The following is a 27,891-nucleotide window of genomic DNA, read 5'->3' on the forward strand; positions in this document are numbered from 1 at the left end:
CCCATGCCCAGGAGGCTATTCCTCACCTCCCGCCCACTCCCTGGCATCCCAGCATGGCGCTCACCACACCTACCATCGCCGCCCCCAAGGACCAGTTCTGGATTCTCCTCCTGAGAATGTGGCTTCTGCTCAATTCCTCATCTCTGTGCCCACCCCCGCAAGACCGTTTCCTGGGGCCCATGCCAAGCTAGGATCCTTCTTCATTTCGCATCCCTGATCTCATCCAGCAACAGCCCTGGAAGGGAGAGAGCACCAGGGCAGGGATGCCTCGGCTCTCTTGAACAAGGAAACTGAGACACTCAGGGCCTGGCTCTGGGCTGGAGAGCCACAGCTGGCTGGAGTGCTTCTTGGCCGTCTCAGTTACCGAGGACCGCCCTTCGCACTCGGGGTAGGGGGAAGGCACAGGCCTTTGCTTTCCTGTTTCTGCATCACCCTGGGTGGGAGCAGTTAAGAGGACGTGGTGTTCACAAGGGGGCTCTCAAGTCTGAAAGACCACGCTCTGAGCAGCAAAGCGAGGTGCGGCGTGCAGGCCCCAGGGGCAACGGCCACCGACAGCAAGGAGGAGTTAGCTATTGGTCTGCTCGGGCTGCCCTGACAACATAGCACAGACGGGAGGACTGAAACAACAGAAATGGTTGTTGGTGCCATCCTGGAGCTAGGAGTCTGAGACTGAGCGATCAGTAGGGTCGATGTTATCCTGCAGCCTCTCTCTTGGCTCCTAGACGGCCACCTTCTTGCTGTCTCCTCATGTGGTTGACCCCTAGTCTGTGTGTCTGTCCTAATCTCCTCTTCTTAGAAGGACAGCAGCCATAATGGATGGGCCACGCCCACCCCTGTGGCCTCCTTGTGCCTTACCTCTCTGAGGACCCTATCTCCAAATACAGCCACATTCTGAGGTACTATGGGAGTCGGTCTTTAACACAAGAATTTAAGGGATAAAACCCTGCCCAGAACAGCTTGCAAGAGGAGGGCATGGTTGGAGGGCTGCGGGGAGTGAGGACGATGGGGGAGTGCCTGGAGCTCGGTGGGAGGGGACAGTGATGTGCAGGAGGACAGGCAGTGGCCCCAAGGTGAGGAGACCCGGCTGGCCAACCGAGCAAAGCATGAGGGGAAGATGCGTCAGCATTTCTGGTGAGGTCAGCGCCCAGTGACGTCCCTCTCCCCAGCAGGAAGGGCTTGCAACACGGCCCAGCCAGTATAAATAGGCTCCCCGACCACAGGCCCGGGCTGTCCCCTCTTCCCGGGCCACGTCAGCTGGGTCCTCGTGATTCGGAGGGGGAAAGAGGACTGGCTTGTTTCCTCAGAACTGCTGTTCCCTGGTCTTTCCGGCCCACCCTCTGCCTGTGAGGCTCTACTGCTCTAAGTGCAAGAACAGACCTGGGGTGGACTGGGTGGGTCAGAATTGGAGGCCACTCATCTGGGAAGAGAGACAGTGACCTGTGACCTGCTAGGGTGGGAGCTAAACACCAACCCAGTTACCAGTTACCAGTCTCCATCTGCTTATGAGCTTATGAGCCCAGTCACGTCCCCTTTCCGAGCCTCAGTTTCCCCTGTGGACAGCAGGGGCACAATGTAACAGTCAAGAGGCAGACAACCCAAATTTAAAATGGGCCAAGGCGGGACAGCTGAGTGGCTCGGTGGGTCAGGCATCGGCTCTTGGTTTCGGCTCAGGCTGTGATCGCAGAGTGGTGAGCTCGAGCCCCGTGCTCATCAGGAAGTCCACTGGAGGTTCTCTCCCTCTCCCTCTGGCCAGGCATGCTCTCTCTCTCAAATAAATAAATAAATATTTTTAAAAAATAAAGCAGGGGCACCTGGGTGGTGCAGTCGGTTAAGGCTCCAATTCTTGGTTTTGGCTCAGGTCATGATCTCAGGGTCCTGAGACCAAACTCCGTGCTCAACCCAGAGTTTGCTTATGTTTCCCCCTCCCTCTCCCTCTGCCCCTCCCCCCTCCCCGCTCGCTCTCTCTGGTGTGCGCGCTCTCTCTCTCTCTCAAAAATAAATAAATCAATCTCTAGAAACATAATGAAAATAAAAATAAAACAAAATGGGCAAAGGAGAAACAAATAGCTATTTCTTCAAAACAGGCAAATGCCCAATAAACCCATAAAAAGCTGCTCAACATCGTTAGCCATCAGGAAAATGCAAAATGAATGGGTCTGAGGAAAATGCAAAATGAAAACCACGGTGAGATACCTCTTCATACCCCCTGGGGTGCCTGTCATCAAAGACAGTAACAAGTGCTGACGATGACAGGGAAGAATCAGAACCCTAGGATACGGCTCCTGGGAATTCAAGATGGCACAACCGCTTTGAAGACCAGCAGGCCTTCCAACACTCAAACATAGAGATGCCCCATGCGTGAGAGTTCCACGCCCCCGTATGCACCCAAGAGAATTGAAAACATGTGTCACACAGGAACTTGCACACAAATATTTATAGCAGCCTTTATTCACAATAACCAAGAAATGGAAGCAACCCAAGTGCCCATCAACAGAAAATGGATTTTAAAAATTGTGGTCTAACCATACAACAGCATCTTACTGAGCCACAGAAAGGAATGAGGTCCTGATTCGTGATAGACTGCGGATGAACCTCAAAGGCAGGACGCCAAGTGAAAGAGACCAGTCACAAAAGGCCACACGTTGTACGATTCCATTTGAATGAAATGTCCAGAAGAGGTAAATTCATAGAGACAGAAAGCAGAGGAGTGGCTGCTGGGCCCGGAGGGGTCTGAGGACAAGGAGTGATCACTAATGGGCATGGGGTTTCTTTGGGGGTGATGGAAGTGGTTTTGAGTTAAATTGTGGTGATGGTGGCACTGTCATCTGAAGAGACAAAAACCCAGTGAATTACCCACTTAAAGTGAGAAATTTGGTAATAAATATTTTGTATCTTTATTTTTTTAAATGCAGTGGCGAATACTACTTCAAGAGAACGGGGAGCGTAACTCGGTGAATAACACGTGCCAATGCCCAGCCCATCGCTAGTCCTCCAGAAATACCCGCCAGCCAGTCAGTCACCCGGACAGACAAAGGCACGCATCTGCTTATGTCATAGGCTGGCTTTGAGGATGATTGGGAAAGAAAATATTACATAAACCCTGGGGTGATCAAGGATCGACCAGCGCCCTCCCCACGAAGCCGGTGAGGTCATCCTGAGCTGAAGGATTCTTCGGTTGAGAACTGCCAGAGTTCTTCTGGGACCTGGTGTGTCCATAGTGTGGGAAGCCATGTCCCCCATGTGCCCAGTGGCTCCCCCAAATTGGGTAAGTGAGCGCCCTGCCAGAGGCCTGAATACCTATTGAGGGAAGTGCAGCAGAGAAGGAACTATCTTCTGTTCGGGAGTTTCTTACGGTTTGCGGTGAAGGGGTTGGGGGATATGTCCCCCTCTGAGGGGAGATGACCAGGAGATTAGAGCGCTGCCCCTCTACCCTCTCTCCGATTGGCCTAGAACAATTTCCCCCTCACCACCTCTCTGAGACCAAGGTCCTCTCTGTCAGATGAGGGGACAGGAGAGATGAACACAGAGGGCCTAGAACCCTATGGAGCCCCATGGGGTCCCTTAGTGGCTCTAAGCACTGAGATGTCACTGTAAGTAAAAGCAACCTTAACCATTAAACAAGGACCGGCAAGTCCAATGGAGTCCTGACTTTTCTCATGACAACATACAACGCCTATTTTGAAACTTCACATTCTTGCCAAATATGTCCAGGTGTCCCAGGCATGTGCTGTTTGCCCAGCGGTAATAACCAGAGATGTCTCTGTGTGCTGAGACCAGTTCTGAGCATCTACTACAGGGCTGGCTCTATGACCCCTCCCAGCCATCTTCACAGAGATCGTTTGTCTCCACCCTATAGATGGGGTAACTGAGGCCCGAGAGACGGGGCATTTGGTGGGAGGTCACAACAGCTAGGAGGGAGCAAAGGCAAGTTGGAGTGTGGGCAGCTGTCCTCGGCCCACATGCTTGGCCAGCACGCCATTCATACTGTGGCTTGCCCAGAGCTCATGCAGCCCCGTGGTGCAACAAGCTTGAAAACATATGGCTTTTGCAGTGGGAAGATGGAGACCCACTTGGTCAAGGGCCAGCCAGGGAGTGACTGGGGGAGAGGGTTGGTATTTCTACAGGTCTGGAAAGAAAATGCCAGTTTAACTGGCAGAAATGGAGGAAAGAGATGCTACAAGTTCCATGTGGAGGGAACGTCATGAGCTGCTCACCAAGCAAGATTGCCTCGGTCTAGTTTATTCATTTGTTTTTAAGATTTTGTTTATTTGAGAGAGAGTGAGAGAGATCACAGAGGGAGAGGGAGAAGCAGATTCGCCGCTGAGCAGGGAGCCCGATGTGGGGCTCGATCCCAGGACCCTGGGATCATGACTTGAGCTGAAGGCAGACGCTTAACGACCGAGCCACCCAGGCGTCCCAGTCTAGTTTAGAGAGGAGCAGGTGTGGCTGAAGTCTAACGGAGAGGGAGGGAGGAAATGGGGCCAACCACAAAATGGCTTTACTGCCATTACAGCCCCTCTGGGGGGCTTGTAGAACACAGCCTGGTGCCACCCTCTTGCTTAAAACACTCCCCTGGCTTCACATTGACGTTCAGTAAGGCCAAGGCCATTACCACAGCCACCAGGCCCTGCCCACCTCCCCAGCCTCACCCATACCTCTCTAAGCCATCACCTTCTCTCACCTTCCTCAGTCTCTCAGGGGAGCAGAGCTCTCACCCCATGGCCTTTGCATATGCTGTTCCCACTGCCTGAATCTCCTCCTACCGAATGAACTGTCACCCAGGCCAAGCTTCACCTCTCCAGGGAAGCCCTCCTGGAACTTTTCTCACCTCAAGCTGGTCCCTACCCACCCCCCTCAAATTCCATGGCTCCTCATGGCCTCTCCAGAGCACAGCATTGGCCATATAATTTAGCAGGTGCTCAATAAATCCTTAGTGACTGGATGAACGCCCGGCCATACAGATGTGGGCATCTGTAGAAGCCCCAGGAAAGTTCAGCCATGGGTTCCAGGCTGCAGGACCCAGATGTGTGCCTCTCACATCCGGTGCACTTGCAGCCAGGCCTCCGGAAGTGCAGGTCCACCTCGCTGCTGGGCAGGAACAGGTTCTCTTGGAGCCTTTCTCATGCCTTCTCTTGGTCACCTTTCCTCAAGGAAATCAGAATTATATCACTCACAATACACACAATACACAATACACAATACAATACACTCACAAAGCACATGATCTCTCTCTCTCTCTCTTTTTTTTTTTTTTAGGAAGCCTTGATATTTAAAGACGCTGACTTTTTCCTTTATGGTATTTTTTTAAAGTGAATTCAAAATATATTCCTTCACCCACTTCAGATTTCAACACTTCCCTGGAAAACAAGCTGAAAAAGAAAAACATAAGGCATTTCTCCTACTTCCTTTAAAGAATTCACTTCAGAATGAATTCCATAAGCAGCACCTGACAGCCTCATAGAAAGGGACCAGTCTACACTGGAAGGGATAATCCTGCCTTTTGCCAAGACAGATGAAGGATGGTGGCTTTTTAGGCCCTTCTTCAACCTGTATTTAAATAATTCATCATATGTGTCAGGCACCAGGCTAGGCATGGGGTGTAGATCAGCAAGACTAGGCTTCCAGGTAAGTGAATTTGTTGTGAATGCCTTTTTATATCCAGGTCTTGAAGGGTGAACAAACACACTAGCCAACATCCAGCATGTGATCTGGAAACCCACAATTTGTCAGCCTGCTCATTTCTTACTCTAGGCTTAGGAGGGGGCGCCCAACCCAGCCTGACCCTCGTGGTACCCTGGAGTCTAGCGCTGCACCTGCATCCTGAGCAGAACCAGTCAGAATCCTTCCCCAAGACTGACGTCAGACTCAGGAGACAGGCCTCCCTTACATGGCCAAACCTTCGGAGCTGGGATGTCACAGGTCTAGCTCTGTGAAAAGCCACTTTCCCCAGCTCCATGGGGGTGGGGTGCAGTCTGATAAAGTGGGTGAGAACATGGCCGGTCCAGCCGGAGAGGCCAAGCAACTTCCCTGAACCCCTGGTCTCCGCCTGAAGCCAGGACCAACCCCACACTGGTCCCAGCGACACAGGACAATTATGTCAGTCTATTTTCTGCTAGTTGAGCTGGTTTCCTGGCACTTGCATGGGGAGTCCTTTGTCCTGCACCAGTATGAGGATGAAAGCAGGAGGGGTGGAGGATATGGAGAGAGGAAGTGGGACAGGCTTGGAGACTTCTCTTGCTGCCAATTGCTGCAAAAGCCCAAAAACTCGGCTCAACAGAGAGAGCAACTGGAGAAAGATGGAGGGGACCAGCCAGGGTCCCCATGGGGCTGTCTGCAAATGATAGCCCTGGTCCCAAGGGGAAGTCCAGGATGCAAAGGTGGGACTCATTGGCAGGGATGTCTGGAGGAAATGACCTGGACAGGTGTTGTGGAAGACCTGCCTTCTTCCCCTTCTTATTCTTGGAGAGCTGCCAAGGAAACTCTGGGTGTTTATCTTAATAAGAAAAAAAGAAACAGGGGCACCTGGGTGGCTCAGTCGATTAAGCGTCTGCCTTTGGCTCAGGTAATGATCTCAGGGTCCTGGGATCGAGCCCCACATCAGGCTTCACTGCTCAGCAGGAGTCTGTTTCTCCCTCTGCCCCTCCCCACCACATGCTCTCTCTCTCTCTCTCCCTCCCATATAAACAAAATCTTAAAAAAAAAAAAAAAAGAAAATACATCCTGCAGCTCCAAGGGGAGAAAAGGCCATCAAAGCTTGCTCTGTCCAAAGGCCAACTGGTGGATATTCAATGGGTGATGGACAGTGGTCAGCTGGGGCCAGGTCACCTTGTCCACAGAACACGCATGTAAGGAAGGAAGAGAAGTGGGAGATGGCAGAAAACACAAATGTTGGGCGCCCCCACATTAATAGCCTGAGGTGGGAACCCAAATGTCCACCAACAGATCATGAATTGTTAAAAAGTGGTATGTCCACTTATTTAGCCAGAAAAAGGAATTGGCAGTACTGATAAAACACGCATCGCAAAAACACCAGGCTGAGTCAAACAAGCTAGAGGCCCAGAGTCACATATTATCTAATTCTGCCTACGTGAAATGTCCAGAACAGGGAAATCCACAGAGATAGGATGCAGATTGGCCGTGGCCGGGGGCTGGTTGGAAGGGGAATGAGGAGGGACTAGCGATGAGTGTGGAGTTTCCTTTCGGGGTGACGAAAATGTTACAGGTGGTGGTTGCACAACATTGTGGATATGCTAAATGCCACTGACCTCATCACTTGAAAATGGTCAATTATGTATTATGTGACTTTCACCTCAATTTAAATTTTTTTTTTTTTTTTTTTAAAGGCAGAGCTTAAAAACAGGGCAACTCCAGGAAAGCCAAGGGGCAGGAGAGAGTCAGAGACCTCCCACAGCCCCTCCTGTTACTGCTTGGTTAGGACCCGTCCCAGAGCTCTTGCTTGTCGACTTAGAGAAGGCTCACCTCAAGTTCAAAGGCCGGGGCATGCTCTTCAGGACGGGGCCTGGCAACTGCCCCACAAAGAAGCTCCCAGCAGCGGGGGAGAACAAGTCAAGGGCAAGGCACAACGGCAGGGCAGAGCGACAGAGCCCCTGAAGAGCTGCTGCAGCCGGGAGGTCTCAAAGGCAGACCCCCTGAGCAAGGCTCTGCCCAAGGCTGGTGATCGGGAAGGGAGGGGACACACCAAGACTTTTTGCGCAGCCAAATGACAGGGACCAGCAGGAAGCCTGGGGAAGCACAGGTGAGGACAACTGAAGGCTGAATCAGGACCCAGGGAAGTGTGGAGGGCCCAGCTGTGGAGGACAGAGGAGTGGGAAGCTCAAGCTCATAGTGGGCAGGCGGGGGTGGGGGGGCGCTGGGTGTCCATTTCTGTGTGTCCCCGTGGGGGGTCCAGATGGAGGGGCAGAAAGTCAGGCCAGGCTTGCTTCAGGCTGCAGACAGAGGACGAGGGACAGAGGAGGAGTGGACAGAGAGGTAGGAGGGAGACTGAGGAGGCTGAAGCAGCTGGGGTGGAGGGCGAAGGTGGAGGGGTAGAGTTGGGGCACACCCAGCACAGCCCAGAAGTCCCCTGGTGACCGCAGGAAGCTGGGCGTCCTGAGATTAGGGCGAGGCAGGAAGGCCTGGGAGGATGTGGGCCCGGAGAAGGAAAGTGGACAGGAGGGTACATATGGACACACATGTGAACACAAAAACACCAGATGTGGACGCCTGCCCTGGTACACGTGGACATAGAGAAACTGCCCTGCCACAGACGGGAGCAGACGTACAGACACTGGCACCAGCACGTGTCCACACGTGCACAAACAGGCACAGATGCCTCCGGCCATGCACACATGGGATGCGTGCAGAAACACAGCCAGGCACACAGCTGATTTTGGACAAAATCGGATGCACGTAGGGCCGCAGAGGCCCAAGGACGCATTGGGACACATGGATTCAGGCGTGGACAGACAGACATACACACTTTCTGGCTGAAACAGGCCCATCTGCAGAGATGCACCCAGAGGTCTGCACTGATTACAAGCACGGGCACCTGGAGAGCATCCCCATTGGCATCATGACGGATTCCCCCTGAGAAAGCAGCTCCGGGCACCACCTCTGCGGCACCCTTGGCTCCAGAACACCAGCACCAGGTTCCGCCTGGGAAAGTGAGACAAACCACGGCCATTGCCCAACACACCCACTGGGCCCAGCCCGGGGTCAGGAAGGAGCCAGGGCCAGGCCTCGCGTGCCTGCCCACACATTCACTCCCCGCCACCGACGCAGATGGCGGGGATTGTGAGGGAGCTTGCAAAACCATCCCCATCCCTCAGGGTTCAGCTAAAGTGTCCCTTCCCCCAGGGAACCTCCCCAGGCTATGCCAAATGTTAACCTTTTTGAATTCTCATTTTGCCATGCCCAGCTCTGTGACCTCGGGCAAGCACCTTCTCCTCTCTGTGCTGTTTCCTCTCAAAGGCGGGGTGGGTAATGAGAACGTGCTTTGAATACACGAATGAATGGAGCACATCCCTTTCCCACCTCTTGCACAGCTTGGGGAATCAGCCTCCTGGTACTCAGTCAGCTAGCTGCAGGGGGGCTGCCCTCCTGCCTGGTCCCTTCCCGCCAGGTGGGACATCTGAGAAGGTAAGGGTTTATTCTCCCTTCTACACAGGACCAAGAAGCCAGCTTTGGGGCCACTTGGCAATAAGCACGGAACCAGACAGCCCTACCTGGCAGAGGCAGGTGCCCCCACCCTGAATTTCTGCTCAAATAACTTCAAGGACTCACAAGGTCATTCGCCCTGTATGGGCAGGTAAAATCTGAGAGGGTCAAATTAGCCACTGCGGGTACCTGCCTGAGCTTTCCTCATCTCCCATCCCCACCCACCTAAGAGCACTCCCCACCCCAGGTTCACATCCTCCCAGCAGATGCCAGACACTAGGCTGGCAGTCGGAGGGCTGAAAGCACCTTTCTACTCCCCAAGAGACTGTAGGCAGGGCCTTCCCCAGGCACGGGCTGCCATCTTTATGAGGATGGGCACTTGGGCTCTGCAGTCTGGGACCTTGACCCCTGCACTCAGGAATGGCTGTGCTGATGTGGACAGGTGCATGAGTGTGCCCAGGGTTGGAAGGACAAGGACATGGACTATGTGCCAGTGAACACCCCCAACCTTAGTTATGAATGATCCAAGCTGAGCCTAACTCCAGGCCTGGGCTAACCAGACAGACTTCCTTTGTTCTATAACTGTCCAGGGGCTCAGGTGGGACAAAAGAGGTGATTCTGTGAGGCTCCACCACAGCCTGGGACAGCTTAAGCCCTGTCTGTGTGATGGCACCCACAGCATTAGACAAGTGTGAGGCCAGGGTCACATCACCCTTTCAGCGGAGTGTGCACCAGTCACTTCCCAAGCCCTGTGCTCTGACCCCAGGTGGGTCCTGGGGTCCCTGGCAATCCCAGAGCAGATCTCCCCATTTATAACCTGTTGACGGCCAAGCTGACCCAGTGACCCCCAAGGACCCTAATGCCCAGGGAGCTAAAACCCCTCCACACTGACCTGGGTCCAAGTCAGAGTAGACCACTGGAGCCCCCTTACCCAGGCCCATCCTATGGGAAGCACCTGGCACCAAGGCCAGATTAGGGCCTGGTTTGAGAGACTAGGCAAAGCCTGATGCACCTGGAAAGCCAGGATAACAGAAATACCCAAATTAGGCAGTGACTCACAAGCAGACAGATGGACAGAACCCCCCAGAGCTGAACATGGGGCCCAGGAGCTCTCTACCTACAGAGTTGGGAGCCCCAAGGATTCTGGTTCTAAAGCCCCCACTTAGCCCAGGACATCCTTTGAGCCAGGGTCCAAGTTGTGCCCTCCAGAGAGAAGCCAGAACTCCCTCTTCCCCCTGAAAGTCAAACTACAAAGCAATGACCCCTTCCTAGCGCCAAGAAGTAGAGGGATACTGAAGGACCTGCCTCCAAGATCTTGCTACACATGAGGAAACAGAGGCTGAGGGGAAGGGGCTGGCCTAGGGTCCCCGACTGCGCACTCACCGGGCTGGCCTTTGCTGCGCTCTGTTCCTGTGATCTGCAGTCCCTGGGTTCCCAGGGGCAGGGTGGGCACACTGCCAGAGGACTGGCCCCCGTTCTGGCTTTTCTGGGGAGCCACGGTGACCTCTGAATACGCCGAAGTCACACCCTTCTTCCCTTCGTAAGTGCGGGCGGGTCTGGGCTGAGGGTACCTGATAACCTCCCCGGGGACATCTGTAGGGTCCCATCAGGCTCACAGTGGAATCCTGGTCTTACGGAGTGAGGAAGCACCCCCTCTACGACAGGAAACCTGGGCCCACGTGCTGAGCCTCTGGCCCAGGAAGGCAGCCTGTGAAGGCAGAGTGCTTTGCAGGTGGCCTCTACGCCCATCCTGTCATTCTAGCACCCAGGTCCCCACTCTGGCTGGCCCCCTCCCACTACTACTCCAGGAAAGCCCTGGTGACAAGAACTAATTGATCTCTTGGCCAACAAGGACTCCTGTGAGGGACCTCCATGACTCAGGCATGGTCCAAAGGCAAGCAGGCAGCAGCCTGGAAGAAGGGTGCTTTTGGGTCCTCCTTGAGGGGTTTCACAATAGCCCAGTCACACCCAAGGTGGCAGGGAAGGCTGGGGGACCTCCAGACAGAAGGATCTCAGAATCTCTAACCACATTCAGTACTTTCTGGGCTATTCCAGAAGCAGCAAGGAAGGAAGGAAGAGGCTGGGCTTCAGAGGCAGGTAGCCATGGATGGGAATCAGGTGACCTTGGCTAAGTCACTTCTCTTCTCAAAGGTTCAATTTCTCTCAGAGGTGAGAACTGAGTCAGGTGAGCCCAGCCGGAGCCGGCAACGTAGGGAACAGAGCAGGACTTCCGGCAGAGGGGCTGGGAGGAGGAACAGAGCAGCCATGTCCAAACTCAGACAACACCCACTGGCCACAGCCCAACCCTTCATTACTCTAAGGCCTTTATTAAGTCAATAAAAAAGGGAGAGAGATGTAAAAATACTTTTCTCGGAGGCCCCCAGAGGGGCAGGCACTGTCAGAATCACCTGGCCAGGGAAGGCAACCCAGCCAGAGGCAGAACGGAAATCAGGGCCCTATCCAGGGAGCAGCTGGCCTGGGGCACTGAGGGTGGGGGCGATGGCTCGGACCTCAGGCAGGGAATGTGCAAACGCTGAGGCCGGGCAGGGAGTGATGGGGTGAGGGGTTCCCGGAGGAAGCCCAGAGCACCGTGTTCCCTTGCGTGGGCAGACACGCGTGTCCACGTGAGAGCCAGTGCCTGCACGCAGCTTATACACAGAGAGCAGAAGGAGGGGTGCCCGGCAGGAATCGGGGCAGTGGGGAGGGCTCATCCCAGAGCTTGAGGAAATAGCTTAGAGAAGTCTCTGGAAGACTGGGGCGAAGGGAGAGCGAGGTGGCCTCAGGAGCCCTGGCCGTCCTGCCGTCGCTGGAGGACTTCAATGACACTGCCAATGCCGTCCTCAGGCACCTGTGGGCAGGTGGGCAGAGGGAGGGGTCAGGGCCACGCTGACCTCCTGGCCTAGACGGACTACATCCTGCACCCTCCCCACCCTCCCTGGCCTCAGTGTCCTTCCAGGAGCCCAACCCATGGCGCTCACCAGGGCATGGTCAAAGTTGAAGGTGCTGATGTAGTAGGCAGAGATGTCGGCCGCAGCCAGGGGGCCTGCGATCTGGGCCACGATCCCACACTCATCTGAGGGTTATTGGGGGGATTGGGGGAGTCCATGTGGATCATCCTGGCCACCCCTCCCAGGTCCTCTCCAAGTCCCCAACATGAAAGAAGCAGCCCTCACCAAAGCCCAGAGGCTGTCCACCGATGCGTACCATCCTCCACAGCTCTCCTGAGGAGCTGGTCAGCAGGAGGTCACTGGGGAACCTGGAGAGGCAGGTGGGTAGTGGGCAGGGCACCCACCCATCCCCTCCCTGCCCCAATGTGAGCCCCTGGAAGCAGGGCGACCTGGTGACCTCAGAGTCTGATGCTCCACCTCCCCCCTCCCTAGTGCTGGGCTTGGGATCTCTGGTCCCCAGGGCCTAGGGGTCACATACTTTTTCTGAGTCTCAGCGTCCATAACGATGGAGATGTAGCCCTCAATGAGGGAGAAGGCAAAGAATGTAATGGAGCTGGGTTCAGTACCGCCAGAGGCTGCCTCCTTGGGGGCACTGGAAAAGGACAGGAGGCTCAAGGGCTCTTCAGGGCACTCAGCCCACTGCATGTCCTCCCACTCCCTGGGCCACTTTCCTCCCCTGTCTGAGGGACCTGGTCTCCTGATGGGGGTGGGAGGCGGGAGAGGACGATGAATCTCACCTTGTCCAAAGACACTGGACCCCCTGGGATGGCCTGACTCAGGGTTGTCTCAGTTCACACTACAGGAAAGGGCTGCACCTGGGGCATTGGGATCTATCCTGAACATCAGTCAGGGGTACGTGGTTACCCCAGGCTGCCAGGAACCCAAGACACAGAACAGGGCACAGAGCGGCAGAATGGTGGGACACAGCACAGGGAACAACAGTGTGAGGACAAAGACATGAGGTGCAAACAAGGCACACCTGTATGAGTAGAAGAGGACATCGATGAGTGTTGTTGCGATGGCTGGCAGGGTCTCAGGGTCCAGGGTGAGGACACAGAAGCGGTTCTGTGGGCTCTGGATGGGATGCACCGTGGGGCTGGGCCCTGCTAGGAGGGACCAGGCAGCGGCTGTCAGGGCGACTGTGGGCTGGGGCGCCGCCTGGTGGCCAGATAGGGAGGGGCCTGGGAGGGGTGTAGGATCATGCTCTAGGGGAACTTTTTCCACTCGTGCTCTTTCCACCACATCTCCCTATCTTGGGAGGCAGCCGGTGTCAGCCGGTATCCCCATGCCTACAGACCAACCCTCACAAGGGAAGGGGCCCAGTGGGAAGAGGAGGCCCTCCCTAGGTCTGGGTGTCAGAGGGAAGCCTCACCATGCTGAGAACGGGGAAAGCCATTGCTGGAATCATCCCTGGCAACAGGTACAGGCTCCCCGCCCACTTCTCGGTAAATGTCAAACTCCTGGGATAGCGTGTGGATCACCACGGACAGGTCCTGCTCCCGAACCTGGACCACAAGGGGACGAGGTATCATGTTAGTGCCCAGGCCCCCAGGCCCACCCTGCCCTGCCCTGGAGCCTGCCGAAAACTCACCAGGATAAAGTCCGTCTGGTAAGTGGACAGCATCAGCACAGACACATGGTGCTCCGCCAATGGCGCAATGACTGAGCGGGCGATTTTGGTGACCCCAGCAGCCTGCACTGCCGCACCGCTGCGGGATGACACGTTCAGCACCAGCCATGTGGCCTCAGCCACTTGAAGGAACTCAGATGGGGGAAGCTCTGTGAGCAGGAAGCACACACCATGTCAGAGCCTACGGGGCGGGCCCTGCCCCTGTTTCCCTGTCTGTGGTGGGGGTAAGGGGACGGTGGGGTTCTACCAAGGTAAGGGCAGGTCTGGAGACGGGGGCTGTCTCCCTCTCCCAAGTTCTGCTCCGGAGAACTGCATGTGTGCAAGGACTGCAAAGTGCTTCAAGTGCTGGCCTGCTAGGGATGGAAACTTCCCAGTTAAGACTGGAGCTCCAAATTCAGACAGACCTGGGTTCAAATCCCAGCGTCACCATTTACTTGCTGTTGACCTGCGGTAAATGATTTAACTTTTCAGAATCTCAGTTTCCTCATCTGTAAAATGGGATGAGAGTTTATATCTCATGACAGCCGTCTGTGGGTTAAGGCTTTATATCACGTGGAACCACCAGGGGGCGCAAGCAAATCAGGTTAGCTGAGGGATGCCCTTCTCCCTCCGCAGACCCAGACTTTCCAGCAGTACAAACCGGGAAACTAAGGCCTGAAGGGCTGCAGTGGAGGATGGGCCAAACCTCAATTTCGTGGCCTGATGCTGCAGGCCCGTGAGGAGGGGTCAGGCTGGCAGGAGTAGGAGCCAGATGTCAGCTTCAGAAACCAGGGAGGAATCAGGCTGGCGTCCAGTCCAGAGCAGGAGCCAGAGCCCGGGTGGCTGCTAATCTCCCAAGTGCAGCCAGGAGGCTCCCCAGGACCCTGAGGTGGGCTGGCTGCCCGCTCCTGCTTTCCTTTCCCAACCCTCCGACTCCTGGAGTTCCCAGACCAGCCAGGGAGGGGGTGATCCGCACCAGAGAGAGAAGTCCAGGGAAAAATAATGGCCAGGGGGATATAACTGGCACAGGAACCCCTGATTTTTGCTCTGAACTGTAACTGAGGCCCAGCTACTGGCCTGAGGCTGCTAAGTGCCCTTCACAGCCCTGTCTAAAAAGTTCTCATGGGACCCTATTAGATCAGAACCATAACTATGCCATTTTACGTAAGAGGAAACAAACAGCTCAGAGAGAGGAAGTGACTTGCTCAAAGGCACACAGCCAGTGAGTGGTAGTAGTCGAATTCGAACCCAGACCCATCTGCCTTCAAAGCCCCAGCTCTTGTGACTTTGGATCTCAGGATCTAGTGAGAATCCCACAAAGAGGGGAGCACATCCTTCCCCAGCCCTGCCCCCACCTTTGAAGCCCTCCTCGTCCACCATGAGCGTGTAATCCTCGGGGGTCTCCGTCAGGCTGAAGAACTTGCACCTGGATGAGGGTGGGGGGCATCTTCAGCCAGGGTTGGGCGGAGGGGGCAGGCAGGATCTCGCTCCAGTTCGCCCAGAAAGACCCTGCTGAGCCCCTCCCTGCCCCCTCAAGCCTCAATTTTCTCTCCCGCGCCAGTGGGTGTGGGCCTTATCACCGGAATCACGAAAATCACTGTTTTTCGTCTCCGGACCTCTGTAGAAGCTCCCAACCCGCCATTCCGGGAAGGAGGAGAGGCTCACCCGCGACTACAGCTCTGGGGGTGTCGGACTTTGGGGCCCCTAGACCAGCCCCTCTGACCCGATGGGAGGCATCTGTAAGAAGCTCCCCGAAGTCGCCAGGAAGGAACTGCCCCCATTTGACACCACTTGGAGTTAAGCATTGCTCACCCCAGGTTGTTTGCGCCTTAACTGGCCCTGGGAGGGGGCCTCACGGCGCCGGATAGGCGCGGCGGTCCCAGGGAGGGTAGGCCCAAGCCGGATGGCGGCGGGAGGAGGGTAGGAAGGAGAAGCGCCCTCCCCGCCCGCTCCCGCTCGCTCTGCGGCGATGTTAATCTCCCGAACTCGTCCCGGATCAACAGCGGAGCCCACCCCCACCTGTGCCCCCGAACCCGGGCGCGCACCGGCTGCGGCGGGGCAGGAAGAGTAGCTTGATGAGCGGGTGGGTGTAGAGCCAGAGACCTGGGCGGGCGAGGCTCAGCACCCGCACCCGGTGCTCCAGGATGTGCAGCTCCATCACGGTCCGCGCGGACCTGACCCCGCCGCCAACCAGACCCAGGCCGCCGCCGGGGGCGGGGCGGCAGGGGCGGTGCCGGAGGCTTAAAGGAGCCGCCGCGCGGCCGCGTCCTTGCCGCCAGCTACGCGGCGGATCCTCCCAGCCCCACGCCGAGTCCAGTTTCCTGACAGCCACGCCCTGAGGGGCGGGCGGCCTATCCAGAGTGGCCACGCCTCCTTCTTAGGGCCAGAGCCTCATCCCTTAGGTTCCAGCCCGCTGAGCCCCGCCTCTGATGACTCCGCCCCTTTAGGATAGCTTCGGGGATCACAGGCTGATCCCACCCAGCTTGAATCCTCTATGCCCCGCCCATGCCGCGCCCCTTCTCGGGGGCTCTGCGTTTTCCGTAGGTCGCCTTCCTCGCTGGGGTCGGAAACAGGAAGGAGATGGGGAATGGTTTCTGTCCTTCAGTCTTGTGATTGATATCCTTGAAGTTCCGAAGGGCCGCGAGACGAACCGGGGTTCAGTTGGGTCCAGAGTGCTGCCCAGAAAACTCTGGAGTATGGAGGGATAGGGATAAGCTGTGCAGCCCTGGTGACTGATTCTCTCCCCACAAAGTGTCCTTTCTCCCTCCTTCCCCTTATGGAGGAAGAAGGCGAGTACTCAAAAGGATCATAGAGCTAGGGAGTACCCCAAACACTTATATTTGAGTAACATACTGTGGGCTACGTAGGGGATGAAGGTGGCCAGGCTTATGGCTTGAGACCCTTCAAGACTAAGTGCTTGGGCCGGGGATGCCCAAAGGACCAAACTTCAGGGGACAGGCCCATGTATCTGGGGCTCACTGGGTACTCAGATCTCAAACGTGAGATTTGAGCCCTCCTGAGGCCTCCCAAAGCCTGCAGCCATTAGCAGAACCCAGTTGGCCCCAGCACATGTAAACTTGCTTCATGCCTATGGAGGCCCCCAGCACTGGCAGATGCCCCAGATCTGAGGCTTATTAGACTAACTTGGGGTCATTTCAACATTAGACTTGGGTTCTGCTCTGGCTGCCTCACATTTAAGACTCCAAGGCTAAGCAGGTATCAACACACTTAGGCTGGCCCTGTAGCAGAACAGACACAGCATGCTCTGCGGGGACTTTGGCTTGAGCATCCTCAGGCTTCAGATCTGAGGCTTTGAACCAAACAGGTTAAAGCCGGCCTCCGGCCTGACTTGGGACCCAACAGGCCTACACAAGCCTCTTGCTCAAGAACCTCTACTGTAGGTGGATGGAAGCTGGGCAGCACCCTCCAGCCCCTGACTCTCTGGCTCAAGGGATCCCTGGAACACTACGGCTGCCATATCCTGGCCGAGACCCTGGAGAGCTGGGGGGAGGGGACTGTCCTAAAGCCTCTCAGGGCAGGTACAGAAAGGTGGGAAACCATAGGGGTGAGGGGTGGGAGGCAGGAAATGGGTAGCTGCCCTGATAGGCTCATATGACCCTTGACCTCCCTATGCCTCAGTATCCCCAGCTATATCAGGACAAGACGTTCCAGGCCCAGGCCTTGTGATGCCTGAAAACTCCCAAGGAGGCTCTTCTCCTCCCTCTCCCACCCCCTCCCACCATGGCCCAGCCCAGCTTGGTAGCCTGCCAGGAACAGCTGCTATTGTTTGACTGGAAAAGCTGCTTCCTCAGCAGAAGGGGGGGGGGCTTTCCCAGGGACACCCTGTCCTCACCCTCACCAGTCATCAGGTTGTGACCGTAGCGCCTGCCTGGGCCCTCAGTGGCATTGCCAGGTCACTAGGAACCCTGGTCAGGAGAGGTAGCTGAGGGGTTTTAGGTGCAAATCGACCAGCTTCATCTTTCCCACTCAGCTCCTGCTTCCTCATCTGTAAAATGGAGACAATAGAGCCTACCTGATCGGCTAGTGACATACCAGCCCAACGTGGCACATGCTAAGTGTTCAGGAAACAGCAGGCAGCCTTCTATCAAAGACCCAAACTTCTTCCCTCATCCCTGTGTGTCTAAATGAGGCTTAGACTAGGCATGTAAGGGCATTCATTCATGGTCCCTGACCCCTGGTGCCAGCACTCAACCCAAAATAAACACTCAGAACCTCACTGGGGTTTGAAGTGGCATCCAGGCAAGGGGCCTTGATGGAGGAAGCCCCTGGAAAGACCTCCTTAAAGAGCCCCTCCCCCTCAGAGAAGGGTAGGTGTCAAGGCCTGGGAAGCAGGTCCTGCTCTGCTCCAGCACTGGGCTCTAGCTCTGGTGACCCTCCTCCATGGCAGACTGGTGGACATGGGGCAGAGGGGATGGGGTGAGGGAAAGTGTGGGCCAGGAACAAAGACTGGCCTATGACAAAGGTACTTCTGTGAGAGGCTCTTGTGCTGGGCTGGGGGCCAGGATGGGGGGCTCTGTAGGGTAGAAAGAAGAGACACTGACCACCAGGGGTGGCTCCCCTTCCCAGTCCCTAGCCACACACACCAACTCTCTACACAAGCTTGTTTATTTCTGTACAAAATCATGTTTCTATTTTACACAAAGAGCACCCCACCCTCTACCCCACCCTCTCTCCTCACAACAGCACCCTAGCCCTGGGAAGCATCCCCCCAGGAGGAGGAGGCTGAGTGAGGCCCCGCCCATTGGCCCCCACTTCTGCCTGCCTGAGCTGGGCTGGCCCAAGCTCCACTCTGGAGAAAATAAATAAAAAGGCTCAGGCAGAATCTGTGCTGGGCCAGCCAGACTCTCTGCCGCCCAGGGGCCAGGCAGCTGGGCCCTCAGAGCATGGGCAGGCCCTTGAATGTCAGTCTGTGAGCTGTGTAGGTGTGTGGAGACCCTTCCCCATAGGCCTGAGCTGCCAGGGTTACAAGTAGGTGTCCTCACTCTCCTGGGATGTCAGGCTCTCCTGGGAGTGGTGGTGGACTGAATCCTGGGAATGGTGGCAGGCTGAATCCTGGGGAGCTGAGTCCTGTGGGGCTGGGTCCAGGTGGGCTGGATCCTTCAGGAGCACATTCTGTGGGGGACACGCATCTCCCGCAGCGGCTGCCACCTTGGCTTGACTTGCGGTTGGGGGCTTATCCAGCTGCCCACTTGCCTTTGCCTGCTTCCACTGCTCCTTCTCCTTCTGGATCTGTTTGGGTGGCTTGGGCTTGCCTTTGGAACCAGGGAGGGGAGCATCTGGGGGAAGGCGGATAGATGGTGAAGGTTGCAGCATGGGCCGGGGGCCTGGCTCCGCCTCCATGATGGCCTTGGCACCATGCAGCCTGGGTGGGGAGCAGCACTGCAGCTCACCCCGGGTCTCCTGCCAGCGCCGCAGCTGAATGAGGTGTTCACGCTCAATCTGGCGCTCTGTCACCGGCAACTCTACCACCTGTGTGGATAGTGACAGTAAGATGGGTAGCAGGAAGAAACTTCCCCTCTACCTTCCAAATTGGCCCTGTTCTCCCTCACCATCCCCCAGCCCTGGTCACTAAAGGCTGACCCTAGGAATAATGGGGGTCTGGTCCCTGTGACGATCACAAGTTCAGGCACTTGAGACCCACTGCCTCGAGGAGAAAGCTGCTCACAACTCGAGTCTACTTGCCTAAATATGTGTCACCTAAGTACAGCCCCTGAGACAAAAATCCACAAAAGAAAGAAAAAAGGGAAAATAAACCCAAGGCCATGGATGTGGTACCAGGGAAGAAGAGAGGGTAATGAATCACAGCTCCTCTAATTCCCAAGTGGTTCAGAACAGGGAAGGCCCTGCAAACCTAGGCCTCCGTGTGCCCCTGTCTTCTCACTAAGACAGGAGGAGAAGGTCTACCCACACCATCCTGAGCTGCTGAGCACCAGGCCTGGCACCAATAACCCACCTTCGGCCAAAGTTACCAGGCTGCTTCTAAAGGGCCCCCACATCTCCCACTCCCACCCAGGGGTGATGGGAGGGTGTGGGCCGCACCTCCTGGACCAGGAAGGCCTCCTGCATGATCTTGGGGCTGAGGCTCCGCAGTTGCTCGATAGTCTCATACTGGCCCTGACAGGCTTTGAGCTTTTCTGGGGAGCCCAACGCATGTTTCAGCAGCACCAGCCCCACCCGGAAGATGATCTTGACTCCTGCATGGGGGGTGGTAAAAGGGCCTGTAAGGAATTTCTCTGAAAACAGAGGCTCCCTGTGGGCTGGGTTAGAGGCAGGGATGTCCCCCACAAGGCCAGCCCAGTACCTTCACAGAAGAACATATCCCAGACGCGCAGCACAGAGCTCCAGGGCAGGGTGCGGGCAAAGGCACACATGAACCACTCTGTCATGTATAGCAGCGGGTCGATCTTCTGCCGGCTGAGGTGTTTGTGGGCCACAGGTGACACCTTCTGCAGCAGTGAGAAGAGGATCTCCCCATCCAGTTGGATCGCCTCCTGGGGGACACAGTGAAGCTATGGGGCCAGGACTGTAGGCTCGAAGCAGGCAGGCCAGACTACGCTCTGGTTCCCAGTACCAGGCAGGCATTCATTCATCCCTCAGGCAGCTACTGCCTGCCGGGAGCCAACCTTGTGTTGGGGGCTGGGATACACTGAAGAGCAAAACAGACCTAGCTGGTCCACCTCACGGAGCATGTAGTGGAAAGGGGCAGACAGATGAATCACAGGAGCAAAGAGACTGGGGGCAGGACAGGCGCTGGTGGGGGAGGTGGCTAAGTGCCCAGAGTATGGCAGAACCAGGAATGCTGGATTAGCATATGCCAGAGGTCCCACCTACAGGGTCACAAAAAGCTCCCTGAGGGCTTAAAGCTGAAGGAAAGGAGGGGTTATTACAGGAATGAAGGGAGTAGAGGTTTAAACCTATGCCAAGGCTGAGGCAGGGAGGAACTTGGTGCTCTGGAGGAACTGAGACCCTGAAAAGCAGCCAGACAGCTAGAAGCAGAGATAGAGGCCAGGGTGGAACCGGTAACTCTGGAGCCTAGAAGACCTGACCTTGGAAGGCCTTGGGTCTTCAGCCTTGAAAGCAACAGAAGTCTGGGAAGATTTTTAAGCTAGGGCAACAGTGGCTGTGGAGAGAAAGGTCTGGAGAGGCCACAAAGATCAGGTTCCAGGCCTGGTCTGGACCTAGGAAGCACTTACCAGTTTCTCACTGTAGTAGCCAGGCAGGTACTTCTCACAGATCTGCACCAGGCACCAGAAGGCTTGCTGTGGGCAAGAGAGGCATGAGGCCTTGCTGCTGGGTACTCCCTGCCCACCCACTCACCCGTCCAGGATCTGGTGGTACCTCAGCAGGCATGTGCATGAGTAGAACAGCGGCAATGGGCGCCTGGGCCTGGCAGTAGCCCTCCTCGGGTCGATAAAGGGTATAGGCCTTCAGCACACGGAAAAGGTCCTGCTGGCTGTAGAAGGGCCAAGTGGGGCAGGGAAGATAGGTAAGACTGTGCCGCCCCTACCAGACCAGACTTGTTTCAGAACTTGCACCTCCCTGGGAACCTGACTGTGGTCAGCAAGGGGTCGCTCTCCCACTATAGCACACAGACTCTCACAGGACCAGAGGAGGAGGCAGGAAGGGCACCTCCCCGGCCCTGCCCCGCCCCATATGACAGGTGAGAGCAGAGGCAGAGCAGCAGAGAAAGCGGAGGCAGAGCCAGGCAGGATGCCAGATACAAGGTAAGGGTGTGTCAGGTCTGGAAGTGTGGGCCTCTCATTCAGCAGCTATGTCTCCTTAGCCAGATAGCTTTGTCCCGGGTATCTGTCTTCGTCCTCTGGCTGCCTATCCTTCCCCTTCTACAGACCCTCTGCCTACCCAGTTATCTCTAACACTCTTTCTCCTCACCAAAACCTGTTTCCAGAAGAAGACCAGGCAAGCTCTAGCACTTTGGGCATAAATGAAAGTTGCCCTAAAGGTAAGAGAAGGAGCTAAGGAGAGATCAATTCAAACCAAAGGGAAACTCTAACAGTGGAGTCTGGGGCTCCCAGCTTCTGGGCCCCTGAGATACACCCAAACTCATTTTACTTCCTCTGTGCCCTGAGGAACAGGGCCCAGAACCACCTCCAGCCCATAAGATCCAGTCTGCTTACCCATGGCCTCCCCGGGACACAAACATCTCATGGAAAGGGAACTGTCGGTGCAGATCACGTTCAATCACGTCCAGCCACTTGGGGTCCCCAGGGGACATGTCCAGCTCCTAGAAGCAAGATCAAGAGCATGTATTAGAGGAGTTAGTGATGGCTGCTGGGAAGATACAACTGTCCCAGGTATTGGAGGAACCCTCTGCCAGGGGCAATGCCCATCCAATCCCATCATGAACTAGGCCTTCCTGAAGACAAGTCAGGAAGCTCAGGTAAGGAAGCCTGAGAAGAATGAGAGAGAAGGGGCAAAGAGGCAAGGAGGAAAGGGCCCTAGGAACCCTAAGGGGTGAGGAGTGATCCTGACTCTAGGAAGACCCATGTAGTCAAGAATGTCTGTCATAGCTGTAGCTGGAAATAATTTCCAGGCAATTTATTCAGGACTCACTCAAACATTTCAGGTCCTTAAGCTGGAAGGCTACTATCAAAGCAATAGCTACCACTGTTAGCACTGCTCTGAGCCACCCACAGGCCTCACTGACTCTTCTCAACCTCAAAGAAAAGCCCTATCATTACACTGTTCACAGATGAGGAAACTGAGGATTAAAGAAAAGTCACTTATCCAAGTCCTCATGATTAGAAAAATGGTGGTGCTGGAAGTCAGCTGGAAGCCAGGCTGACTCAGAGCCATTGATCCCACTTCCTCTGCTTTCTGTCTCCCTGTGCAAGTGATATCACCTATTCAGGAAGGAGTGTGCGTGCATGTGTGTGTGTGTATGAAAGAGAGAGAAGGAGAGGGATCTGCACAGAGTGCTATCTGGAAGGATGTGACATTTGTCAAACATTAAACTCAGAGCCATCTCTGGGTACTGGGGTTTTGACAAAGTTTTACTCTCTTCTCTCTCTTCTTCAAACTTCTGTGAACATTTTAACACGAATACCACTTAAAAACAAAGCATTACACAAAGAAAAATCATTTCCCCATCTTTTGAAATGTTCTTTATCATGATTTGCTTGTTGTTATGTGGATATGTATTATTTGCCAGAATTCACTGAACTGCACACTTAAGGTCTATGTATTTCACTCTCTGTAAATACCCCAACTTAAAAATAGAAAGGAAAAATTGGGGTGCTTGGGTGGCTCAGTTGGTTAAGAGTCTGACTCTTGATTTTGGCTCAGGTCATGATCTCAGGGTCCTGGGATCAAGCCCCACATCAGTTTCCCTGCTCAGCGGGGAGTCTGCTTGTCTCCCTCTCCTCTGCCTCTCCCTCCACTCATACACACTTGCGGTCTCTCTCACTCTCTCTCTAAAATCAACAAATAAATCTTTTTAAAAAATCATAAAAATAGAAAGAAAAAAATCAATAAAAAGGAAACCCAGAGGGCTGAGCAGGGAAGCAGACCATGTACACATTGCCTGCAGGGCTCATGCAGTATTAGGGAAGGCCCCTGGGATGACGGCCAGATTCTCAGCAAATACACCCATGGGTACAGACCCAGGCCCTGGCCTTGACTGGCAGGTGTCTTCATAAAAGCCCCTTTCCATCTTGTGTCCCCTCAGTAGGTGTGTCCCAACGTTCAACTAAAGCCTCTAGGATGTCAGGTAACTTGACACAAGAGAGTAAGTATTGGACTAAAAAACTGATAGACTATTCAGGCTGGAGGTTGGAGAAAAGGACCAGGTGCCTTTAGAGGGCTTTTGATCAGGCACACAGCTGAAGAAGTGGGTGTACAACCTCTAGAGCCCCACATATTCTCAAAATGGGGCTTGTGTATAGCCTATGAATCTCCCAAGTCAAACCAAGGGATGGATACTGAGTACAATGCAGGATTGTTTTTGTCAGAAAGGGGAGGAAGACCCCACAAATTCTCCAGAAGGCTCTGGTAAAGTAGGGACCTCAGCACCCAAGAAGTCAGTTCCTAGGATGTGCTCACCTGGTACCTCAGCAGCCCAAGGCACTTAATGATACATGGGTGGCTGAGAAAGGAAGAGGTAGAGTGAAGGGCCTGTGGCAAGTAAGGGCTCTGGGAATCAAAAGCAGGTATGGGCCGCTGGCAGCTGATGCAGATACTGAAGCCTCCAAGAGAGCCTGAAGGCACTCACTCCATCATGAGGTGAAGCCAAGAAGAAAACCAGGTAAGAAAAGGACAGAGGTCTTGCCCTGCCCAGTGAGGGAGGAAGAAGTAGCAAGGATGGGAGAAGACAGAGCCATGAGCCATGAGAAGCTGCAGAACCTTCCTTGACAGCCGAGACTGGGGGACTTCCGGGGAATACAGGAATAGGTGCTGCTGCCAACAGCCTGTTACTGTCCCCACACTGTGGGTGTGGGGACACTGTCATGTCCACAGCAGCCAGAGGGAGCTTCTCATCCTTGCTCACTTCCTCCATGTCATCCACAGGCAAAGTCCTTCTAGGTGTGCTCGAAAACCACTGCTCCAGACCCCAGGACTGCCTTGGGGACCCACCACTTGGCTTCAGAGGATCCAGAAGCCCTTTCTTGGCAAATCTACCCTCTCCCACAAGCAACCCTCATGATTTCACAAAGGTGGCTGATTTCTCTGCAGATACATTACTCCCCACACACAAAATGCACACACAGCTCTGTGCTCTGCTACTATGGGATGTGCTCACATTTGCTAACTATGGAACCAGGAGTCTGGCCAGGCTGACGAAGCTCTTGGATCCCATGCCTGTGCTCTAGCAGCCAGAGGTAAACCACAGATTTGGGGAGAGGTTCCCAACTGAACCTCTCCCTCTACCCAGGATGCAGCCTCCTGGAATGAAAGGGACGGAAGAGGAGACTGGAGTCAAGAGGCCTGGTATTGCTGCTCTGTGGGACAGTCCAATCACCCTGATTCCCAGAGCTGCTTCCAACCACACTCCACCAAACCCTGCAGCCCCACGGCCAAATGCTGCTAGCAAATGACTCTCACACTCTTCAGGTCAACAGCAGAAACTCGGGCTTCCCTGCCCTGCCCACTCTTCTCAGGGAACAGGTTTGGCAAAACAGGAGTGTTTGCCAAAGCATGAACTATGTCAACAGAGAGCTGGTAGCTGGCAGCTCTGTCTCACTGCCACTCATCAGTCCTAAGAGCTTGGGAGAAACCTTGATGCCTGGGGCCAGGTCTGGTGGGTAAGCAGGGGCAACCCCAAGGGAGCCAAGTGCCTCTCACAGGGGAACGTGCTGGAACTGCTGCCCAGCCCAGGTAGGCCCTAAGAAGTCCCATGAATGGAGGGGTATGCTTACTCCGGCAGCCATGGGGCAAGGGGCAATGGGCAGAGAGAGGAAGGCATGCCTGCAGAGGATATCCTCTCTGGTCACTGATTGCTTTCTAATCCCAAAGGATACTGGTTTGGCTCAGCCACCCCTAAGCCTGACAACCTCACTAACAGCATGGTGAACTATGTCTGGCAAGCTTGGATGAGGCAGGAGAAAAGAGTCAAGGATGGGAGGCCAAGAGTTACGGAGGGTTCTGTGACCCTGAGGGCAGTCCTTCAAAGGCTCAGAGCACAGAGCCCAAGGCAGTCAGGAGAGTGGTCTGAGGGTCCCCTCCTGACGACCAAGAGCTTGGAGGTAGTCTACTGAGCCCAGGAAAACAAAACTGGGTGGTTGGCAAGAGAAAGAGATGGAATGGAGGATGGAAAATCGGTCCAACCCACTGAAGCCTGTTCAGCGCCAGAGTTTCAGATGGGCAGAGCCCCTAGGAGTTACAGGTTGGACAGGCCTGGTCAGTGGAGTATTTGACGGGTGGTCTCACTAATCGGCTCATACTGCTGAGGTCCAAGTAAGCACCTGGAGGATTGCTGCCATGTGAAGGACTTCAAGAGATGCGGGAGGGAGGGTAAGATGAAAGAAGGGCTACTCACATCAAACTTTCCAGGGTTCTGCTGTAGCTTCACCTTGCCTCCTGACAGGTACTGCCAAGCACGGCCCCGCAGAGAAGGTGGGATGCCCTTCTGGCACCGCAGACGGATCTGAAAGTAAAAAAAAAAAAGACTATGCTCATACATCCACTAAGGCAACACCTCCAGAGGCTGTGTGCCAGCCCCACTCTTCTCTTGGTGTTTGGTGGGCCTTCAATTAGCACACCGGGAAAAGCAAAGGGGGGAGAAAAAAGGACTTCCCTCCTTTTGCTACTATTGCTACAATGCAGAGCCTAGGATACCAGGGGGCAAGGGGAATAATGACTATAATTAGATATGCTGTTACCAGGTGATGTCAGTCTCCCTGTCCCCTGGCCCACTGATGAAACAGATATTCTTGAGGTCTACTACATAATTCTGAATCCCTAAGACCATTTTCTGAATCAAAATGGAAATGAAATAAAATGCTCCTCCAAGCTGAAGAAGCCCCATGGGACATCACTAGGGAGGGATCTGCATGGTGTGGGGCACAGCTGTAGCTGCAGGGCGGGTAGCTTTTGAGATGACCCTGACCCAGAGACATGGCCTAGGCACTTCTATGGGGGTGCTTGTTTAAGTAGCCATGTGGCAGGACACAGCCCACCTAGAGGGGAGAGAACTCAGCAGAACTCAGAAGGAAGATGGGAGCTGATCAGAATGGCTCCCTCTTTGTTTTGGTCATGAATCCTCTCTTCTGCTCTCCTTGATCCTGAGCTCCCACAGTCACCAGCACAGGGACTGTGCTGGACTGGCTGTGAGTCCTGATTCCAACTCTTGCTACAATGGCACAGGTCTTTCCTACCACTCACAGACTGGGAGAGGAGAGGGAGAAAGTGTTTGAGGTAGCTCATGACCTAGAGCTAGGGCTCAATTCTTATCCTTGCTGTCTTTATCAAAAAAAGGCTTCTACCATCAAAATCCAGTTTGAAAAATCATCATGTCTTTTACATATGGGAAAACTGAAACATAGAGTGGAAAAATGTTAGATCACACCGTCAGGAACCCGCTACCTCCTAAGGGCAGTGGGAAGAGCAAATGCATGTGAGTTTGACTCCAGTGCTGACCTTGAGCCAATCAATTTGCATAAATAGTTAAGAACAGAATGGCAATACCTAGGATCCTATTAGAAAGGTGGGAAAATGCGTAGCAGGGAGCCTGACACACAGTCTGTGTTCAATAAACGCCTTCCTCTCCACCCCTCCATCCCAGGAAAATGCCTGACACAGAAGCCCCAGGGGCTCAGGCTCACACCTAACTTCCCCTCACCTGGAAACCCCCTCAAACAGTCCCATTGGAATCTCTCAGAGGAGCACAGAAGGCCTAGCCTTCCTGATGACCAGCACAAACAAGAGAAAACTTCCCAAGGGTCAGAGAGTGTCAAGAACCAGGAAGGAGACAGGCAGACAGTCTGGAGGGAGTGGGGGAAGAGCAGAGTGGCTGGTCATAGGAGCTAAGCTCAAGCTTCTGGACTGCCTGCAAAGGCGGTGAGGAGGTGGGACGAGGAGGGGGCGAGAAAGGGAGTGGAAGAGAACTGCCCCAGACTCTGGGAATAGTTTCCTGCTGCTGTGGAATAAGGATTTCCTTAAGGAGGCCACTTGGTCTGAGAAGACTCTGGTAAAGGGATATAGTATGGCCTAGAGCCATAGGCCCTTTAAGCTCTCTTCAGGGCTAAGTTTAGCCTGACCTGAGCCAGACCCCCACATCATCACAGTCCCCTGTCATAGTTGGCCTGTCCCAGGGGAGCCCAGGAATACCTTCAGTCCTTTAAGATTCTCAAATAGGCCCTGCCCTCACTCAGGCCGGGCCGGGGAGGCAGGGATGAAGAACCAGCAGTACAGTCAGCTTTTCCCACTCTGGCCTCTGGAATCCTCCTTAGTACAGGAATGGCAAGCGCCACCTGCCTGCCTTAGAGAGGAGGCAATGGTGGGGATCAGAAAAGATAAAGCCAGAGAAAGTTTTCAGCAAACAGAAAGCACAAAGGATTATTATTCTCTGATTGACAGCTGAGTGAGGCCACACCCTGCCTGCTGAACTCTGGGAGGCCTTGGCCACTGTTTAAGCAGAGCTCTACAGGGCTTCAAAGACAGCATTCCAGCCAGAACCTTTCCTCCATAAAGTTCCCTCCTGGG

At 54.7% G+C, this 27,891-nt stretch overlaps 2 protein-coding genes across 6 annotated transcripts in view; both read right to left on the reverse strand.

The window, feature by feature from the left end:
* Nucleotides 1–11,463: 11,463 nt before the first annotated feature.
* On the reverse strand, nt 11,464–15,934 carry CASTOR1 (cytosolic arginine sensor for mTORC1 subunit 1). 5 transcript variants are annotated; one of them, XM_032883391.1, is made up of 9 exons: nt 15,759–15,928; nt 15,069–15,139; nt 13,696–13,883; nt 13,477–13,609; nt 13,084–13,210; nt 12,583–12,696; nt 12,330–12,412; nt 12,135–12,229; nt 11,464–12,004 (listed from the first exon to the last, which is right to left on the reverse strand). In XM_032883391.1, exons 1-9 carry the CDS (start codon nt 15,869–15,871, stop codon nt 11,936–11,938), a joined length of 993 nt encoding a protein of 330 aa, XP_032739282.1. In that variant the 5' UTR covers nt 15,872–15,928; the 3' UTR covers nt 11,464–11,935. The 5 variants fall into 5 exon arrangements, with proteins under 5 accessions (XP_032739282.1, XP_032739283.1, XP_032739286.1 ...); XM_032883392.1 differs by having other exon boundaries at nt 13,084–13,207; nt 15,759–15,927; XM_032883395.1 differs by having other exon boundaries at nt 15,069–15,167; nt 15,759–15,866.
* A 2,387-nt stretch (nt 15,935–18,321) lies between these two features.
* TBC1D10A (TBC1 domain family member 10A) overlaps nt 18,322–27,891 on the reverse strand; it is a 30,770-nt gene continuing 21,200 nt past the window's right edge. Inside the window, exons 3-9 of the mRNA XM_032883398.1 lie at nt 25,727–25,834; nt 21,870–21,976; nt 21,073–21,187; nt 20,928–20,993; nt 20,036–20,225; nt 19,774–19,928; nt 18,322–19,203 (exon numbers count right to left, since the gene is read on the reverse strand). Of these exons, the coding sequence (XP_032739289.1) occupies nt 18,697–19,203; nt 19,774–19,928; nt 20,036–20,225; nt 20,928–20,993; nt 21,073–21,187; nt 21,870–21,976; nt 25,727–25,834 (1,248 nt within the window). The 3' untranslated portion in view covers nt 18,322–18,696. The remainder of the gene's footprint in view (nt 19,204–19,773; nt 19,929–20,035; nt 20,226–20,927; nt 20,994–21,072; nt 21,188–21,869; nt 21,977–25,726; nt 25,835–27,891) is intronic.

The sequence above is a fragment of the Lontra canadensis genome, unplaced genomic scaffold (assembly GCF_010015895.1).
Source record: "Lontra canadensis isolate GAN:19392208 unplaced genomic scaffold, GSC_riverotter_1.0 scaffold87, whole genome shotgun sequence".
NCBI classification, from domain to species: domain Eukaryota; kingdom Metazoa; phylum Chordata; class Mammalia; order Carnivora; family Mustelidae; genus Lontra; species Lontra canadensis.